The 19449-nt window shown below is 37.5% G+C and overlaps 4 protein-coding genes across 10 annotated transcripts; 2 read left to right on the plus strand and 2 right to left on the minus strand.

Annotated features, from left to right (window-relative positions):
• Window positions 1-905: 905 nt before the first annotated feature.
• Window positions 906-5429, minus strand: LOC306861888 (GTPase IMAP family member 8; the record flags this gene model as incomplete). Its single annotated transcript, XM_079404372.1, has 4 exons — window positions 906-1889; window positions 2329-3024; window positions 3771-4478; window positions 5399-5429. 4 exons carry the CDS (start codon window positions 5427-5429, stop codon window positions 1051-1053), a joined length of 2274 nt encoding a protein of 757 aa, XP_079260498.1. The 3' UTR covers window positions 906-1050.
• Window positions 5430-6171: 742 nt separating this feature from the next.
• LOC306861768 (uncharacterized protein) lies at window positions 6172-10934 on the plus strand. 2 transcript variants are annotated; one of them, XM_079404238.1, is made up of 4 exons: window positions 6172-6207; window positions 8251-8976; window positions 9064-9096; window positions 9390-10166. In XM_079404238.1, the coding sequence occupies exons 1-4, from the start codon at window positions 6195-6197 to the stop codon at window positions 9437-9439; spliced, it is 822 nt and encodes a 273-aa protein (XP_079260364.1). In that variant the 5' UTR covers window positions 6172-6194; the 3' UTR covers window positions 9440-10166. The 2 variants fall into 2 exon arrangements, with proteins under 2 accessions (XP_079260364.1, XP_079260363.1); XM_079404237.1 differs by lacking the exon at window positions 6172-6207 and adding an exon at window positions 6718-6842 and having other exon boundaries at window positions 9390-10934.
• On the minus strand, window positions 10930-14672 carry osgep (O-sialoglycoprotein endopeptidase). 4 transcript variants are annotated; one of them, XM_079404235.1, is made up of 12 exons: window positions 14643-14672; window positions 14179-14297; window positions 13193-13312; window positions 12944-13119; window positions 12703-12798; window positions 12511-12560; window positions 12355-12433; window positions 12212-12277; window positions 12031-12121; window positions 11886-11961; window positions 11693-11791; window positions 10930-11138 (listed from the first exon to the last, which is right to left on the minus strand). In XM_079404235.1, exons 1-12 carry the CDS (start codon window positions 14660-14662, stop codon window positions 11099-11101), a joined length of 1032 nt encoding a protein of 343 aa, XP_079260361.1. In that variant the 5' UTR covers window positions 14663-14672; the 3' UTR covers window positions 10930-11098. The 4 variants fall into 4 exon arrangements, with proteins under 4 accessions (XP_079260361.1, XP_079260360.1, XP_079260362.1 ...); XM_079404234.1 differs by having other exon boundaries at window positions 14179-14300; XM_079404236.1 differs by having other exon boundaries at window positions 14179-14314.
• Window positions 14673-14843: 171 nt separating this feature from the next.
• apex1 (APEX nuclease (multifunctional DNA repair enzyme) 1) lies at window positions 14844-17927 on the plus strand. Of its 3 annotated transcripts, XM_079404240.1 has the most exons (6): window positions 14844-14950; window positions 15137-15184; window positions 15288-15407; window positions 15491-15654; window positions 15808-16000; window positions 16819-17927. In XM_079404240.1, the coding sequence occupies exons 2-6, from the start codon at window positions 15151-15153 to the stop codon at window positions 17331-17333; spliced, it is 1026 nt and encodes a 341-aa protein (XP_079260366.1). In that variant the 5' UTR covers window positions 14844-14950; window positions 15137-15150; the 3' UTR covers window positions 17334-17927. The 3 variants fall into 3 exon arrangements, with proteins under 3 accessions (XP_079260366.1, XP_079260365.1, XP_079260367.1); XM_079404239.1 differs by lacking the exon at window positions 15137-15184; XM_079404241.1 differs by lacking the exon at window positions 15137-15184 and having other exon boundaries at window positions 14848-14950; window positions 16825-17921.
• The last annotated feature ends 1522 nt before the right edge of the window (window positions 17928-19449 follow it).

Here is a 19449-nt window from a genome sequence, read left to right on the forward strand (position 1 = left end):
TAATGCAGGTTTCGGTCCTGCCTCGTCGGTGGTCGGTGGACCTGGTCAGGTGACGCATACCGGGCTCTTAAAGGGAAGCGCGTCACGCTTTCACGCGCCTTTAAGGGGTCTGTGCGCGTTCACGGTTCATCTGTCTGCAGAGGTAGATTTTCTGTCACGAGCTTTCAGTGATATTGGCTGAATAGACGGCAGTCAAATGATCGTGCAATGTGTAGATGATCTTCAAGTTTGTCTCGGAATTCTATTACATTTTTGGACATTTATTGCCTTTTATGTGCTCTGTGAATAGGCTACGTACAAGCTATATTTATCCTTGCGGTTATGGATGCTTAATATGCAATAGCATTATCCTCTGCATGTCAAACTACTCAACTACTCTAAACACTGAGTGTAAAAAACAGCCTCTTCATCATTCGACCACTAGGTGAAGGCAATTCAACACTTGATTTCTTCTGCTTATAGAGGACGTTTTTATTTATTTATTTACTTTTAAACTCACACAACAAACAGTTTAGCCATAATAAAGCTTTTCTTGTATACCTATTTACCAATTAATGCACTAATCTTTTCCTTCTTTCTGTGTTTAGATATTTTTCTCACACTATCATTCATGTTTGCATCGTGTGTCAGACGGCCCAGAGGAAAGACATCATGGACTGGAGTTAATGCAGGTGACAGAGAAGGTCTGCAGGCACAGGTGGGAAGTCACACTGTCAAATGCAGAACTGTGTTCATTTTTCAATTAATTAGTCTTCTAGATTTATATAAAACTTTTTGTTGCTGTTACCAGCACTTATGACAGTGTCTGCATGCTGTTCAAGAGAATTCCAGATCATGAATGAGAACTGTGTGATACCAGATGTATTAAAATATTTAGAACGAAAGGATTTACTCATTTGTTTACCAACTAAGCATCTTTATGTTGCATTCTTTTTCTGTCAGAGACAAAAATGCACATCTTGTTACACTTTAAACACTGAAGTTATAGTCATGACCCAACTTGACAAATACATTTTCAATTTTTGCCATTTCAGTACTGAAAAGTGGCATTTACTTTTCATCTGATTGACCAGTTTCCTCACTTTCTGCTGATGCAGTTGCTTCAGAGGGTCGGCTGGGATCGTGTGTCTCTTTACTCCTGTCCTTCAGTTCCTGAAATATTCTACTATAGTGCTTGATTGTTTGCTTCAGCTCCTGCAAGTCTCTTTGTACTCCCTCCAAGATGTCAAGCTTTGACAGTTTCCTGTCAATTGAGGCCAGGTGTCCCTGATCGTTCTCAGTGATGCCTGAACCTTCAGAGTTGGTTGGAGTCATGCTGCTGCATTTAGGCTCATTCATAGCCTCCTGCCACACCATCTCAAAATAAGAATCTATAAATGCCTCCAGCTCCTCAATGTTACTGTCACCCCATTGGTCAATTAAGTTCTGCAGGTTCTCTGATTGGATAAAATTCATAAAGGCTCTTTCTTTTGCAGTTTGAGCTGTGTAAGGTGTATTCCTGTGGTAATATGGAGGGGACGGCCCACAAAACCTTTCCCCCTGTGATTCGTTCCTGAATAATTGTTGCACATTCATTGGTTTCTCAGTTGTAGAAACATTGAATGAAGCAAGAGAACCTGTTTCAGGCCCATCTGTCCTGCTCACACCAATCCATGGTTCATTTGGGTGAAACCATTCGGAAGTGTTGAGCACCAATACTAGTCTTTGATGAACGTTTCTGGGTAATGAGGTTCTATTTGATAATCGGATACTCCTGCAGGCCACTGCTTGATTTTCATTTGGTGAAAGGCTGGAGTCTGTGGTGGTAATTTTTGGATCAATGGATGTAGATGGGAGCAAATATTCAGAGATCTCAATCATTTGATGCTCTCCTCGAATGTCAGTATCACCTGTTATGAAAAGAGTAATAAACACTTTAAACATCCAGTATCAATATCAACATCCAGTACCAAAATCAAGCAAAAAAATATAAACCTTTGCATCTAATCAAGCAGTGTTGAGGATAACTAGTAAAGCAATGCATTACTTTTTAATTTACAAGAAAATCTTCTCAAAGCTGCACCCTCTACTGTACAGACATGAATTTACATTTCCTTCAGAAGCTTGAGGGGGAAAAAATGCAATAGCGTAACTCAAAATTGCAAGATATAAAATTGGAATTGTGAGTTAAAATAGTGTCAACTGAGAGATTAAAAACTCACAATTCTGAGAAAAAAGTCAGAATTGTGAGATAATAAAGTACAAATTTTGAGACATAAACTTGCATGGTGGAAACAAGCTTCCATAATAAAATGAGGAGAACTAATGGTAAAAAATATAACAACTCACCATGATGAATGTTTGTAGTGCTTCTAAGCGGTGTCTTTTGCATTTCCCCAATCTGTACCTTCCTACCAAACCTGAATACGTCACTTACCAAAGGTCGCTGAATATTCCCTTGATTTTTTGCGTTATTTAATATTTGTTCCAACACCATCTCCTCTATCTTCTGCATCAGTTCTGTGACCTGAGTGCCATTGTCTTTGATCTTATTGTTGAAAACCTGATATCTATTTCCACATTTCTCCACCAGCGTCTGAAGTGCATCTCCTTCACTTTCAATATACTGCTCCACACTGACATCACCGAGCCAGTCTCCATGTGTGAACAACACAACAGTGCTGCCCCATGCTTTCCCTCCCAGAGTGCACAGATGGTCCTCAACTGCTTTCAGGTTCCTTAGCGTAAATGACGAACTGGCATTGATTACCAGCAGAAGGATGCAGATCCCACTGGCTGAACCAGAAACCCAGTCATGGAGAAGTTGCCTTCTGAACTCTGCAGTATATGGACACTCAGTTGTCCAGCCTGGAGTGTCCATGACCTCAACTTTTGTCTCATTGTGTACAACAGCACCTCTCATGAGGTTTTGGTTGTCAGCCTCTTGTCCATCATTACCCAAAATGCAACTTGCAGAAAATGTCTTACCAGAGTGTCTACCACCGAGGAGAAATACTCTTACAACTGAGGGCAACTGTACTTTGTCTGTAAAGAGAAAGAAAAAAACTCTTACAGGACGTTCATGAAAATTCTGTCATCATTTACTCACCACGTTGTTCCAAACTAGTAAGATTTTGGTTCCTCTTCAAAAGATATTTTTAATGTAATTGGAGTGGTTTCTGTCCCTCAACTGAAAGTCCATGTGACCAAAACTTAGAAGATCCAAAAAAGTGTCATGAGCCTAATCCAGTGGTGCCCAACCCTATTCCTGGAGATCTACCTACCTGCAGAGTTCAGTTCCAGCCCTGCTTCAGCACATCTGCCCGTAATTATCAAGTGCTCCTGAACATCTCAATTAGCTGGTTAAGCCTTGTTTGATCAGGGTTGGAGCTGAACTTTGCAGGAAGGTAGAACTCCAGGAACAGGGTTGGGCACCACTGGCCTAGTCCATGCGAATTGAGCAATTTAATCCAAATAATTTAAGTCCAAGATATTAATGTGAAACCGGGCTTATAATGAACGGATTTAATTTAGACTGTATTTAATCACATGGATTCGTTTTTACAATGCTTCTATGATCTTTTTGGATCTTCAAAATTTTGATAGACTTTCAATGAAGGGACAGAAACATCCCAGGTTTCATTAAAAATATCTTAATTTGTTTCAAAGATGAATGAAAGTCTTAAGGTTTGAAATGAGATGAGGGATGATTCAGAATCAAAGTTAATTCACAATCAAATTTTGTTTCACAGAATAATTTATTAGATGGTGCTGGAAGGTTCTTGACTTACCCTTAAAAGCTCTCAAGCTTTGTCTTCGTCTCAGCACATTTTCACGCCGGATCTTCGCCCTGTCTTCATCTACTTGCTGTTTTCTCTTCATCTCTTTAAAAAGACTCTCATCTGTTTCAAAGTGGCTTCCTGCTGTCATCTCCTCTATCTTCTCCAGTAGCTCTGTGATCTGGAACTTATTCCCAAGGCTCTTGTTGTTTAGCACATGGTAGTGGTTTCCGCATCTCTCCACAAGCCGCTGGAGGGTCTTACCTTCGCTTTCAATGTACTGCTCTATGGTTGTGTCGCCAAGCCAGTCCCCAAAGGTGAACAGCACTATAGAGTGATTCCAAACATCCTTACTAATGAGCTCTATGTGCTCCTCAATGGCTCTCCTGTAGATCTCTGTGAATGACCGGTCCACCCGTACCACCAAAAGGAAAGCGTGAGGACCAGGTGGACACAAGTGCACACACTTGACTATTTCCTCTTTGTCAAAAGCTGAAGAATCCTGGGTAAAATAGTTCATCCACCAGCCAGGTGTGTCTACAACTGTTACCTGTCTTTCTGCCACTGTGAATGTTTCCTTCATGCATTGTGTGGTCCGCTTGTTTGCTGTAAATCTTAGGCCACTTCCTGCGGCTAGAATGCTGTTTCCTGTTGAGCTCTTCCCTGAGCCCTTTGCTCCAAGCAAGATGAGTCTTATATTTTGTTGATGAGATGAGTGCACTAAGGGGAGGAAGAAATAGAATGATTGAGTTTAACAATAAAATGCATACAATAAAATACTACACTTTCGAAAAAGTTAGCAAAAGAGGGTTTTTACAGTTTTTGGTTTCTCAAAGAACCTTTCGCTGAACACTACTTAAAAGAAACATTTTTTTCTTAAGAACATTTAAAAAATCTAAAGAACCTTTTTCCACTATAAAGAACCTATTGTGGAATGGAAAGTTTCTCTGGATGTTAAAGGTCATTTTAAGGGGTTTAACATAAGGCAGCAACATAAAACATGAAAAAAAATGACAGGGTATGAATACTTTCGCAAGGCACTGTATAACATGCTAGTAATGGCGTCTTCTAAAATACATATGCAATGTTTTTTTTTTCCTCAAGCAGCAGATTAATAATTCAATAAAAGGACAAGTCTGTGAGACAGTTAAAATATAACCTAAAATTTCACATCTAAATGTGCAAAGATTATACAGACATACCCAAATATGACCTACAACTGTAACTCACACTTCTGCATCACTGCTATAAAAGTTACACGAGGTACTTTAATGTGAGAAAATGTGGCCTAAGGGATAAGAGCAAAGTCAGTAAAGTTTAATTCTTCCTCCTGGAACCAGTATTTATATTAACAACATTAGGTTAATTCAGGATAATTAAATTTTTTCCCCAGTCATCTCAATGACAAAATGTGTCCCAGTTTACCTGAATTCACCCTAGCTTTTGTCTTTGGACATCCATCAAAATGAATAAAAAGAAATGGAATAATATACCTTTTTCCAAACTCTGTATGTTTAATTTTCCAACAAACTGACCCTTATCTCTTTTTCCCTCAACAACAACAACCATTAATTATTAATTAACATTATAGCTTTTAACTTTAAGGATATGTGTCAAAATAATATAAAGAAAATACTTACTTTGATTCCGAGCAGTTCCTTTTAAGGCCATAATGGGTCATGCAGGCTTATTTTGGTTCATGCAGGATGTTTCCAGTGGAAATAGACAAGACTGAGTGAATCATCGTTAGGTGTGTTTTGATATGTGTCATTTCAACCTATTCCATGGGTCCAAAGTTTATACTGTAATAAACCTGTGAAATACCAAAATGCCACTCCCTCATACACAACAAAGCCATATACTTTCGAAGTTTTGCTTAGTTTGTGTTTATTCAGAACCAAGTTTTCTATTCCCCTTTAATATTTACAAGGGCGTTGAATAGGAAATATACTGTAACGTCACTATTGCATTTATTATTGTTACTCAGGATATCAACATGAATTTACTAATCAAACTGTGCTCTCGTCTTTGTTGTCAGTTACATTTTTTTGTCATTATTTGTGATTGTTTCAGAGTTTGCAAACAGAGATTGATCACAGAGAGAAGGGCAACGTTCATTAGCCAGTATAACAACAGTTAAAGATTAAACCTGAATTACACAAATCAGAAAATCCTCCTCAAGTGACGAAATACAACCCAAACAGAAAAACACAGATAACCTCACAGACACGCAGCTTGATCGTGTAGCCTACCCCATGAGACAAAAGATCAATCAGCTGAGGGAAAACAACAAAACTCAGAAGTAATGAAGACAGGGGAGATTCCCGTGAGGAGGTCAGGAAAGGCAGCAAAGGAAGAAGTAACCAGAATCTTGAAAGGAGAAATATTGAACTTTTTCTTTGTCTATGAAAGACACACTTTGATAAAGTGGACAGAATGGACAGTGAAGGTGAGACAACATGCATGCAGTGGTGTAGACTGATGGTTTATGTCTTTAAAAAAACATTTTTACTCCATCTTTTCCTCAAAGACACAATGAACTTCAATGGTCAATTGTCATACATCTCATGAAACATGATTTGCTAGCTAGTCAGCTCCAAGGCAGGTCTATAAGGGAGCTTCTCATTACACAACAGCTAATCTGAGTAGTATATTTGAATTTGTGTTCCTTTCTGGGCATAAAAATGCTGGAGTTGTTGCTTTAAACCATATTTCATATCATACTAGACACAAGTGTAGTCTTTTACCTCATTTTATACAGTGAGTCTAATTGTACATAAATGTACTTACGTATCTGTTTCTTATATAACGGCAAACTACAAATAAAACATGAATAATTATCAGTTTTCTTGTTACCATCATTCCTAATATAATTTAAAAAATCTGCTCATGCGCCGTTCCCGCTCTTCTTCGCGCCTTTAGCACACCGGAAATAGTCATCGCCCCATTTCTCCCTGGTGACTGTCACTTCCGTATGATCGCGTTAAGCAACACGCCGCTGCGCGACACACTCACGTTGACACACTAAAGTCCAAACCACGCTTACAAACCGGATTTTTCACACCGAAATGCATATCAAAACAGGTAAGAGAGGGTTATAAGGTATATTTGGCTGGTTAATAGTGAGAGTGTTTTGAAATATGAAGTTGTTTGTGCTCGAGTGGGACGGAATGTGAATGAGACTTACGAAACTTTTGATTCTCGATCTTTCTGATGCCACTAGTATCTTTCTTTGTTATATTTATATTTTTAATGATCTGAAATAATACTCAGTGGCTCTTATTTAATCCGACGTGTCGGGTTTGTTCTGCTGACCGGTGTAAAGGCGGTTGTTATGGGCGCTAATCATCCAAACACAAGCGGCCTGCTGTTAGCGTTAGCAATCTTAACACGCCAACAACTCCTTTAAATGTCGTTAATGCTATTCTGACTCAAATTTGACGATATAATAATGGCCTAGAAATACAGACACGTTTATTTTGTTCATTTAGACTATATAAATGCGTGCCAGTATATACGCTTTGTGTGTTTCCAGGCTTGTGTAAAGTGCGTGAATATATACGAAGGCACTGAAATCACCGAACTGTAATGAGATGTATTATTAATAAATGTTGTTTATGAGTAGGAAGTTTTAGTCTTAGTTTCTGCCGTAGGCCTTTCTGATTCTGTAGATGTGAATGAGGCGCGGACTAGAAATTTCCAGTTACATCTTGCTATGGCTCATTGCCTCGAGACACGTTGCTTTGCTTGGGGCGTTTGTATGCATGTGTATATCCATCTATCTATGTACTATATCTTTATTTAGTGGCTGGATAGGCAAAAATCATTATTAGATGAGATTTAAAAAGACGCACAGTGTAGCCTCAAAATAATTAATTGTCATTGTAAATCTTTACCAATATTTGACACGATGCTTCAAACTACTAGGTTTGAAATATTTAAAAATATATATATAGTATTGCTAATTATTTTATGTTTAAGTACAGGTCAGAATAAGTATGTTGCTTCATTTTAAAATAAATCTGTTATTCTGAATGGCGATGGAAGATTTATTTCACCAATGAAGTTTTAAATTAAGTTACTTGAACCGGGCAAAGTTTTTATTCAGAAAGTTCTATAATGGATGTTTTAAAAAATGCTAATTATATTTAATCAGATACTAAATGAAAAATCTTATTTAACTTTTGTTATGATGCGAGTTGTCAGTTGTTGTTTTTCATTACTACTGTGTATTAACTGTTTGTTTCTTTTATAATACACTGATCTGGCCATACGTGCTGCTATGGCAATAAAATTAAATCAATATAAAGTCACTTTTGTAAATGTAATTTGATGCAAACACCGAAATGTGAATAAAGCAGCTGGGGGAAGTTGTTAGAGTTAATACGATTGAGATTGCATTGGAAACTCAAGGTTTGGGAGAATCCTAACATGTTTTGCAACAGTTTGCATGTTTCATCATTGGAATAACTGCATCTGATTCTTTCCTTAGGTACTTGGGAGTCAAGCAATGCAGTGTGCGAGTCCGACCCCTTGTGTGATCCAGCTGTCTTAGTGTCACCCCATAAACCCGAACCACAGATCCGAAACCGTCGCCTCTCCCCCGGCTCTGGCAGCTGCGGTGGGGGAGGAGGGGGCTGTTCCTCTGGGATGGATAAACGTCAAGCCTCACCGAGTAGCCTGGAAGGTTCTCTGAATGGGGTGGGTCACACCCAGACCTTCACGTCGAGAGAGCGTCGCGTCCCAAATAAATCAAGAAGCTTTCGGCGTGATGGTCCGAGACCGGGGCCACGTTCGGATGAGAGACACTCCAGAACCGGTCGAAAAGAACGATGGGTAGACAACAGCCTGTCTTTGCTCAAACCTCCACCTGCTTTCCCAGTGAAGGACAGTCCTGCCAAACTGCAGCCGGCCGTCAGCTACGCCTCCAAGGTGAAGGCAGGGGGAAGTTCTGTTGGGGCGGCCGAAGAGCCCCCTGGTATTGGGGTTTTGCTGCAGAACCAGTGGGGACTTAGCTTCATCAGCGATGGCCTGGAGGCAGATGTTCCCCAGGAGAAAACTCCGGATCTCCACCCAATTGCTGGAGAGGTTACTGTAAAACCAGCCCATGTCTCTTCAGAGTGTCTGCCTGGTCAGGTCACGAGAGGCTCAGAGAGTTCAGAGGAGCTGCTGCTTAGCTGTCGCCACCTGGAGGAAGCATTGGAGTATCACACACAAGGTAAGGCGATACATTTATGGTTGCAGAAGGCTTTCTCGTTTGTATTTTTTATTTTTTTAACTCACTGTAATTGTTTTTGATCCGCAGAATGGAAAGCAATATTATGGAAACAAAAACAAGGTTGGTGTTTGATTGTTTTTATTTTTTATTAATCTCCATTAGGGCTGCATGATATGTCAAAATTAGATCAGTATCTTGATATGGCAAAGAGGTTTGAGTTAGTTCTTGTAAAGAGTAAACAAAGAAGTGTATATAATATGTATTAACGAGCATAAACGATCCTGTTTTTGTTTTGTAAATATTGCAATGTCAGTTTTCTTCCAATATTATTTAGCCCTACTATCCATAAAACAAGCAGAATGACTATTTTTAGATAATTATCTCTATTTTAAAAGGCTTGATTTGTTTTTCAGACCCGGCAAAGGTTGTTTGGTACAAGAATGCCCTGGAGTCGCCTGCCTAGCACACACTAACACATCTCCACAAACACACACACACACACAGACATACACACACTCGAAACACACACCCCCTGCACTCAGGTTCTCATCCCCTCAACGTTTCTGCCGAGACACTTTAGGACTTGTTCCCCTATGAAGATAGATGTCTTGGACTTCTCGGTTGCCTTACAACAGAGTCTGCCTCAGGCGCAGAGTCCCTCTGCATACCTCTGTCATTTTAATGGTGGAGAATCGTCTCTTTTAAGGAAAAAAAGCTGCAATTTTATTTCAGTGAACTGCAGTTTTACAGTTAAAAAATCCTTTATTCCTCCCTTGTTCCTACTTGTTTGTAAGTGGCTAAATCGAGCACTTTCTGACCTGTAGTTGAACACGTCATCCCTTTCTCTAAAGACTGAGCTCGTTTTAGAACCAAATCCAGAATGTCTTCATCAGTCTTCCCTCTGGTGACGATCCCTTTCTTGCCACACAAATTGTTCTCATGAAGTTTACAGAGGTGCCATTGGCACTTTACGGCAGCACCTTCAAATGTCTATTGGTCTTAATGCTGTTTTTTAATATATATTTCACCCAGATTGAATGTCGGTCATAAATCCTAATAGGAATCCGTTGCTGTGTATGACCTAATGCTTTTTTTGTTTTTTTAGAAACATACAAATAATTTACACTGGAAGATGTTCAGAGATTTAATCGAACAGTGTTGCATAATAAAAATGAATAAACTTGTTAAAATATTTCAAGGTCTTTTGGTTTTTGTATAAATCTATAGGAAAGATATGTTGATATTTAGTATTTCAGTAATCAATTTATTACCCACTTTCCAAATAACTTTTTTTTTTTTTTTTTTTTTTTTTTTTTTTTTGAGTCATACGGTGTTTCAGTAACATACCTGAAAATATGTTGTATTGAATAATCTTGCTGATTTATCACCAGTACTTAATTTTAGAGCTGCCATGTTGTCAATCAGTCTAATGTTGAAAGGAGTAATTCACCCAAAAATAAAAAAAAGTGCTGAAAATTCACTCACCTTCAGGCTATCCAGGGTGTAGATGAGTTTTTTTTTCTTCATCAGAACAGATTTGAAGAAATTTAGAATTTCACCAGTTGGTCCTCTGCAGTGAATGGGTGCCATCAGAATGAGAGTCCAAACAGCTGATAAAATATCACAATACACAAGTATTAATCCAGACCACTCCAGTCTATCAATTTATGTCCAAGATTTTTTTATCAGCTGTTTGGAATCTCATTCTGATGGCACCCATTCATTGCACAGGATTGAACGGTGAGCAAATAATGTAATGCTAAATTTCTATAGATCTGTTCCCATGAAGAAACAAACTCATCTACATCCTGTATGGCCTGAGGGCGAGAACATTGTTTTTAGAACATTTTAATTTTTGGATGACTTTTAGTGATGTATAATGTATTTTGAGTTTAGTGCTGCTTTTATACAGCACTTCACCCCATCATATATTATTAAATGATTTGAGGCTTTAGGTCAATAGGTGTTTTTTATTCAGTGTTTTTACAAAAATATTAGACAATCCTCCTTTAACTGAGATATAAAACTACTTCTGTCCCTGCATGAGGATAAAAAAATGGGATCAAGGAGTACAACTTGACATTTAGTGCCACTGAAATTCCTAAATAACCAGGTCCAAGCATCAGTCCCGCCATGTGACCTCCACTTCATCTGTCCTGTACCTAAAAAACACAATAGACCATTAATAAATGATCACATCACAGCTAAACAAGAAAAAAAACTCTTATCTTGGGTCTATATTTAATCTCAGCATGCAATGGAGAAAATCATTGATAATGATGAAAATAGCATGGTTATTTGTGACACAGAGTCACGTGCACAAAGCAAAATGTTTTATTAAAGAAATAGTTTACCAAAAAATGAAAGCAGTGCAAAACCGTTCTAAACAAATATTTATGAGGGTTTTGATGTGAGAGACAACAGGGAATAGACTTTTTCACTGGAGGAAGCGTTATAATGAATTATGGACCTTTTAAGTTTTAATGTCTTTATATTGGATTTGCTTATAACAAACACACAGCTTTTCACTTCATTAGACCTTAATTGATGTCCTGGAGTCATGTGGATTACTTGTGATGTTTTATTCAGCTATTTAGACTCTCATTCTGACGGCACCCATTCATTACAGAGGATCCATTCTTGGGAAAGTGATATAATGCTAAATTTCTCCAAATCTGCTCCTATGTTTTTGATGGCTATTTGTTAAGTTGTTTACCTTTGTGTAATCCAGGAGTCTGACAGCTCTGTGACATAACCCGAGCGGAACATTTCCCATCCGGCCTGTGCGATCATTGCTCCATTATCTATACAAAACCTACGATTTAACACAAAGAGATTAAAAACCACTGACACTGAATGTCGTGAGTTCTTTCAGCAGTTACCAATGAAAAGCCGGCGATGTTTCTTACCTCTCATCTGTGGCAAAGAGTCGAGCACTTCTCTCCTTACACATGACCCCCATCATCTCCTGCAGTCGCAGGTTACCTGCAAAAAAGTGCATGCTTAGATGCTGACAAAACTGCAATACAGAGAAATGAGCATAAAAACAATTACAGCCGACTCCACCGACGATCATAACCTCCTGAGAGCCGCAGTGAGCCATAGCTCGTTCTGTGATCTCCACCAGCATAGCGAACAGAGTCTCCTGTCAATCACATTATTTTTAGTCACTTTTCATAATCATAAATTAATGTGTCTTATTGGAAGCACAGTGAGCACAGGTTCAAGTACATACTTGTAGGGAGAAACACAAATCCTCAGGCGTACATTGACCTGTACTCAACAGTTTGTGAGCGGCATCCTGCATGTGAACATGATTATTGAAATTTAAAGAAGTGTAAACAGAATTTAAAGACATCTCCGAGTCATTCATCTCACCTCTATATAGGACAAAATCCCAGAAAATGACACATCCATACCCTTCACTGTATACGGCAGCTCTATATACTCGGTGCCCCTGAAGAATGAATATGCATATTAACAAATATCAAACAAATGCTTTTACACATTATGTTAAAGTGCATGGAAACTCACTTCTTTGCCATCTGTTCAATGTTGTAACCAGGACTGGGATCATTTGATATCTGTGAATACAACTGTCATCTTAAAATTGCATCAATTTTAGACAAATCATAGGAATATTTTCCAATCCTCCTTAGAAGCATACCAAACATAAGGCTCTATAAATGTACTAAATGTTAAATTAACTTATTTTTAATTACTGACCTTGATGACCCTGGCGAACCGGTCAAGGCAGTTTCCTACAGCAATATCAATAGTTTCTCCAAATATTCTGTAACGGTGTTCAGAATATGCAATAACCTGTAGAAACAATATGTTTATGTTAAAAGAAATGTGAGAATGTCAATGTAATTCTTTCAAGGATATTGATATGTCTGCTCTTGATATAATTGTGAAAACAAATTAAGATTGAAATCTTATCTAATCTTCACTTCTTAATTCTTACCTGAGTATTTCCTCCGCTCACATACAGAACAGTTGGGTTTTGGGCATTGGTGATCAAACGGCCCATTTCTATGTGCCCGATACAGTGGTTTACCCCCAACAATGGCTTTCCCCACAACTGGGCAACTGTCCTGGCCACGATCGCCACTGTCACCAGAGGAGCCCCCATTCCAGGCCCTGTACAACAGGGCATTTCTGATAAGTGGAGTAATGTGGAAAAATGTATAACAGGTAAGTAAGACATATTCACCTTTAGTGTACGCCACACAATCAATATCTGCAGCTTTCAGCCCTGCTTCATCTAGTGCCTCCTGGAGCACAGTGAGAATCACACTACGATGGTGCTTGGCCGTATCACCAGGTAGAAACCCTGAGAAGATCACGAGAGAGAAATATAAAAATAGTACTATGCAAGCATGGTGGCACTTTTTATATATATACACTATATTGACAAAAGTATTGGGTCACCCCCATTTGACTACTTTAGTAATTTCCATGAGTACAAATCTTAATGTTTAAGCATATAATGATATTCTAAGGAATTGTGTGTTTTTAATTTTATAGCAACAGTTTGGACAGGACCCTTTTTTAGTCTAACATGACAGTGTCTCTGTGTATAAGGCAAGGTTCAAAAAGTTCAGTGTGGAAGAACTTGACTGGTCTGCAGAAAGCAGTGCTAATCTCAGCTGAACACCTCTGGTGTGACTTTAAATGCTTGTACATATGGGTACAGTAATTTTAGACACTTTCAAAACAGAGATGGAAATACAGTTTTTAAATACGTGAATTGTGCTTCCATCTTTGCTGTCCACAGTTTTGGAAGTGCCTTCTTCTGTTCTAAAGAACACTTTTGCCCATATAGTGTATGTACAAATTATTGGTGTTTGGTGATGAGTTTTCGGCTCAAGGTCTGCATTTAAAGTCACACCAGAGGTGTTCAGCTTTGCTTTATGCAGACCAGTCAAGTTCTTCCACACTGACTGAATCAATCATGTCTTTTTGAACCTTGCCTTATACACAGAGACACTGTCATGTTAGACTAAAAAAGGGTCCTGTCCAAACTGTTGCTATAAAATTAAAAACACACAATTCCCTAGAATATCATTATATGCTTAAACATTAAGATTTGTACTCATGGAAATTACTAAAGTAGTCAAACCTGTTCATTAGAAGGGGGTGCCAATACTTTTGTATATAGATGTCCATTAGAGGTAACGATTGGTCTGATGATCTCACCTTGGCCAGGTGGGGTGATGTAAGTGCGCCTGGGGTTTGACAGAACTTCCCCATCTCTGATGATACCCACACCAATCTTATTAGCACTGCCCTCAAATCCAATCACCACAGTCATGTTTCTGCTGGGAGGATGACACTGGAATCATGAGGAAAACACAGAGACACTATTACACAATGTCCACCATTTTTTCCTCAAAATCTATTTCTTTATGTTTTAATGTCAATACTGCAAAAGTGCGAGTGTTTTTAAAAAGTTTTTTTTTTTACAATTAAAGTTAAATCTGTTATGTCTGTCAGAGATCTACGACACATGCTGCTGGATAAAACAATCCGATCATTAATAACATTTATAGATTAAATTGTCGGGATTGACATGTTTTGGGTTAATTATATTAATTTGTATACTAATAATTATATATTTTGTTTGTTTTATCTCTTATTTAACACTGCTGCTCCACTCTTACCGCGCTGGTTGTAGGACCATAACAACAGCTTTTACTAAATGCCTGGATGAAATCGAAAGGGATATTCGTGCTAACAAATTGTTAAATCTATAGAAATATATTTTGAAGCTAATATTTGTTTATAATTTGATATACAAATTATAAATGCATAATGTTATTAAAAAAACGTTTTAGCCTTTAGTTTTAGTCAGGCAATAACTCAGACACCTCTTGATGGAGACACATGCGCCTCATGCACATCGCTTCGGCTTCCCGTTCTGCACAGATTGAGGTTTCGTTATAAACGCAATTAACGATTAAAGTGTTAGGTAAGAAAGATCTATTTGTATATAGTGAGACACAAATTTATATTTGAAGTGTTTTCAACGCGGTCTGTATAAATGTGTCTATTATAAACGCAGAGCGTGCGAGTCATTTGTTATTGTTTCATTCATTCAGGCCGCAATTTTGGCCAACTTACATAGTGGCTAATATATATTCATTCGTTATTGCAGCATACTGCAAACTCATGCATTTTGTTTTATGCAGATCACGCATTTTATGTAAGTGATTTAATCACTTGTGTGCGAGCTATATACGTTTAACAGCCTTTGTTTTGAGAGGTTTGCATTGAACACATTCCATTGCGCATGTCCTTTCTTGTAGGTGCTCGTGTGTGTGCTGTCAGATTCTTACGTGTGTGTGGTCTTAAAACAACTGTAAGCATGCCTAAAAGAGCCAAGAAGAATGAGGAAGCTGTCGATGGGGACACTGGCAATGGAGCTGGTACAGAGTTTTAATACTATATATAAGAAAAAAAATTGCATCTTCACAGAGTGCATCAGATAACATTGAGTTTTCTGTCACAGAACCTGCAAAGAAAGAGAAAAAGGGGAAAGAGCCAGAGGCCCCGATTCTGTATGAAGATCCTCCAGATAAGATGTCCAGTAAGGATGGTCGTGCGTCCAACATGAAGATCACCTCCTGGAATGTGGACGGTCTGCGTGCATGGGTCAAAAAGAAAGGCCTTGATGTGAGAATTCAACATACGAGACATTGATTGTGTACGGCATGGTCCTTCTTGAACAGTCTGGCCAGTGTCTTTATTTAGTATTTGTGTGGCAGTCTATGTCAGATTGGTAGCGGTATGGAGTTTTCGATTTCTTTGTTTGTTGTCTGTTTGCAGTGGGTGCGTAAGGAGGATCCAGACGTGCTGTGTCTGCAGGAGACTAAGTGCGCTGAGAAAGCCCTGCCGTCTGAGATCACTGACATGCCCGAGTATCCACACAAGTACTGGGCTGGATCAGAGGAGAAGGAGGGTTACAGCGGCGTCGCCATGCTCTGCAAAACTGAACCGCTCAATGTCTCCTATGGTATTGGTAAGTGTCTTTTTTTTCATATTTAAACAAATTTCAATATAGTATGGCCCATGTGAATTGCATAATCTCCATCTATGCAACGGCTGTGAGTTTGTTTCACTTATAGTATGCATTTGAAAACAATGCACACAACCATGTTTCCAAATTTGTAATGAGAGTTGTTTATAAATCTTTTATTAGCAAATTTGATTTAAGGTCTCCCTGCAGTTTTCAAACAAAATAAAAGCACTGTTTTGAACACAAAGAAATTAAGATGACTATTGTAATTTGAGGTTTGTCCTTACTATACTCAAATTACTATTATTAATAGAAATAGTAGTATTTATGTACTTGTTTTTAGATTACAGTGCAGTTTTATCGCAGAATCATATTTCTTTGAGTTTTATAATTTAATTATAATATTAAGATTGTTAGTTGTAGTAAGTACTTTTATTTTACACTACAATAGTATTTCAATAGTCATGTATTTCATTCTTATGATTTTAATAATAATGTTATTTTTTATTATTAGTAGTAGCAGCAGTAGTAATATCCAAAAAAATATTTTACAGTATTATAGCATTGCAATAAGCATTTATGTAAATAAATCTACTTTTACTACTAATATTATAATATAGCAATATTGAATGGGGAGGGAAAAATGTTTCTTTTTTGTAATGTTTATCAGTTATTATTATTGTAAAAAAAAAAAAATTATATTATACAGTACAATAGTTTTATTGCAATTGTAATATTTCTTTGATGTAATGCTTATTGTTTCCAAAATCCAAATCTTGAATTTTCTATAATTTTTTAAATCGCATTCTGCCTCGATATAGGTAAAGAGGAACATGATAAAGAAGGTCGGGTTATCACTGCTGAGTTTCCATCTTTCTTCCTGGTCACGGCATATGTGCCTAATGCCAGCCGTGGTTTGGTGCGACTCGACTACCGTAAGACCTGGGATGTGGATTTCCAGGCCTACCTGAGTGGCTTGGACCAGCGCAAGCCCCTGGTGCTGTGTGGAGATCTGAATGTGGCCCACCAAGAGATTGATCTCAAAAACCCCAAGGGTAACCGCAAGAACGCAGGCTTCACCCCCGAGGAGCGTGAGGGCTTCACTAAACTTCTGGAGGCCGGATTTACCGACAGTTTTCGGGAGCTGTATCCAGAACAAGCCAATGCCTACACCTTCTGGACCTACATGATGAACAGTCGAGCCAAAAACGTCGGCTGGCGTTTGGACTACTTTTTGCTGTCGTCCGCCTTGCTCCCAGGTCTGTGTGACAGCAAGATCCGAAACACAGCCATGGGAAGTGACCACTGTCCTATTACCTTGTATTTGGCAGTGTAGATCAGGTTTCTCAGGGCCACAAGCTTTTCAGTTTCATATACATCTGCATAGACACAGGATCTAGTCCTGTTAGTCCTAGAATACTATTTCCTTTCTAAAAACCAAATACAGGTCCACATATAAGAATATGTGTGGTGCAGACACACATTGAAAATTGTTTTGCAATTTTGGTTCATTCTGCTGTTATTGGTCGCCTGAAATGAGATTTTGACACTAAAATATCACAAAAAAATCATAATTTCAAGCTCTCATCCCACTTTATATTTGTAATGACAAACCCTGCCAAACTACTGTAATAAACATAGTTTCAGTGTTGATTATAGCAAGACGTTTTGAAGCTTGTAAAATATATCGACCTATAAACATATATGATGTGTCTGATTAGTATGAAGTTAAAGTTCTTTGGATTATGTCTTTGGTGCTATTTTAATCTCTGAATTTTATATTACTCTCGACTTAGTGAAGTTAGTGGTGGTTAAATGTTACATATAGTTTCAAAAGAGCAATGATTTTGCTTATGTGCTGGGTTTTTTTCTTTTCTTCCCAGAGTGTGTCTGTCTGTAGCCATTTTTCAGATTTTGAAATATAGTTTATAAAAAAAAAAAATGTCTCTTATTTTCATTTTAAAGTTACACCATATAAGTATTGTACTATTCATCGGTTGTTACTGTTCAAATGAAAAAGAGGCCGATTAGAATGTATTTATGTATATTAAACAGTCATGTCTACATTTTTATAGAAGGTGAAAATAGCCCAAACTGCTCATAAGTGCGAAAATGTTAGTCAATCTTTTAATTATATCTAATTTATATTTAAATAATATAAGTGTCTAAATACCAGACAGCGAAATGACTTTTTAAAAAAAAAATTTATTCAATGCTTGAAGAAAAACAACAACAACAACAAAAAACCAATAACAATTGTCATCATCAAAATACAACAACAGTCCAGGGTCATTCAGTCTTTGAGTCCAAAGGAAGTGCCAAGTCCTTTAGCAAAGCTATTGTTTTTATTGCTTTTAAGTTCATAGAGAACTCAATAGATTCAAAATACATTTTCATTTCAAGTTTGAATCTTAAAAAAGAGGTTTGCATTTAGAAAATTTACATTTATGAATACGATATTTAGCTAACAGGAAAATAAGGTTTATGAAATATAGATGAGGGCTTATTGACACAGTTTTCTATCCAATTTATTTTAAAGGTGGTGAAATCAAGAAAGTTTAAACCCCCTTTCTCAACGGTGTTCATAAGTACAGATTTTCTAATAAAATTAGTTTTATTCTTCCAAACAAAGTTGAGAAGCATTGTATCAATTTTTTTAAGAATGGCAGTGTCAACATTGAAAGAGAGAGCAACATATGTTACCCTTGACAAACCTTCAGCTTTGGCTCGTAAGATTCTTCCCTTTTAAGGAGCATCTTTCTAATTCATTTTTTGTTATAATAACACCTAAATAAGATACTTGATCTTTGATTTGAATATTACAAATTTCTGACTTGATGGACATCAGTTCACACTTTGAGAGGTTCGAGAACAGGCCTGATGCTTTGGAGAACTGCTGGATATACTTTAATGCTAAAGGAACTTGATTAGCATCTTGCAAAAAAAGAGTGGTATCATCAGCAGCTGACTGATGAGTATCTGTTTGTCAGCAATAGAGATACCAGGAAGACCACTAATAGAAATATAAGAAGCGAATATCTAGTAAAAATAAATAAGGGGATAATGGACACCTTTGCCTAATACCACATGACAAGTAAAATCTAGGAGAAGTACCATATTTTAATTTAATTGTGCTTCTACAGTAATATAGAGGTCTTACCGCCTTACAAAAATATTCACCACAACCAAATTTTTCCACTGATTTAAATATAAATTTATGTTAAACTGAATCAAAAGCTTTATAAAAATCCAGGAAAAGAATAAAGCTATTATATTCCAGCAAATCAGTCTAAAAACTAATCTAATATTATTCATTATATGTAGGTCCCTCATAAATCCAGAGTCTCATCTATAACAGTATCCAAACAATCTTTAAGTCTTTTAGCAAATATTATAGTGAAAATGTTAAAGTCATTATTAAGGAGTGTGATGGTTTAGGACTTAAAGTTATG

The sequence above is a fragment of the Barbus barbus genome, assembly GCF_936440315.1.
Source record: "Barbus barbus genome assembly, chromosome: 42".
Lineage (NCBI taxonomy): Eukaryota > Metazoa > Chordata > Actinopteri > Cypriniformes > Cyprinidae > Barbus > Barbus barbus.

Coding starts and splice junctions, on each gene's coding strand:
- osgep (XM_079404233.1), bottom strand. CDS start 14,293: ATGACTGTGGTGATTGGATTTGAGGGCAGTGCTAATAAGATTGGTGTG. Junction 13,120..13,192: donor TTGTGTGGCGTACACTAAAG/GTGAATATGTCT, acceptor CCTGTTGTACAG/GGCCTGGAATGGGGGCTCCT. Junction 12,561..12,702: donor GGTTCGCCAGGGTCATCAAG/GTCAGTAATTAA, acceptor TTGTATTCACAG/ATATCAAATGATCCCAGTCC.
- apex1 (XM_079404240.1), top strand. CDS start 15,151: ATGCATTTTGTTTTATGCAGATCACGCATTTTAT. Junction 15,185..15,287: donor ATGCAGATCACGCATTTTAT/GTAAGTGATTTA, acceptor CCTTTCTTGTAG/GTGCTCGTGTGTGTGCTGTC. Junction 15,655..15,807: donor TCAAAAAGAAAGGCCTTGAT/GTGAGAATTCAA, acceptor GTCTGTTTGCAG/TGGGTGCGTAAGGAGGATCC.
- LOC306861768 (XM_079404237.1), top strand. Junction 8,977..9,063: donor ATTGGAGTATCACACACAAG/GTAAGGCGATAC, acceptor TTTGATCCGCAG/AATGGAAAGCAATATTATGG. Junction 9,097..9,389: donor ATTATGGAAACAAAAACAAG/GTTGGTGTTTGA, acceptor TTTGTTTTTCAG/ACCCGGCAAAGGTTGTTTGG.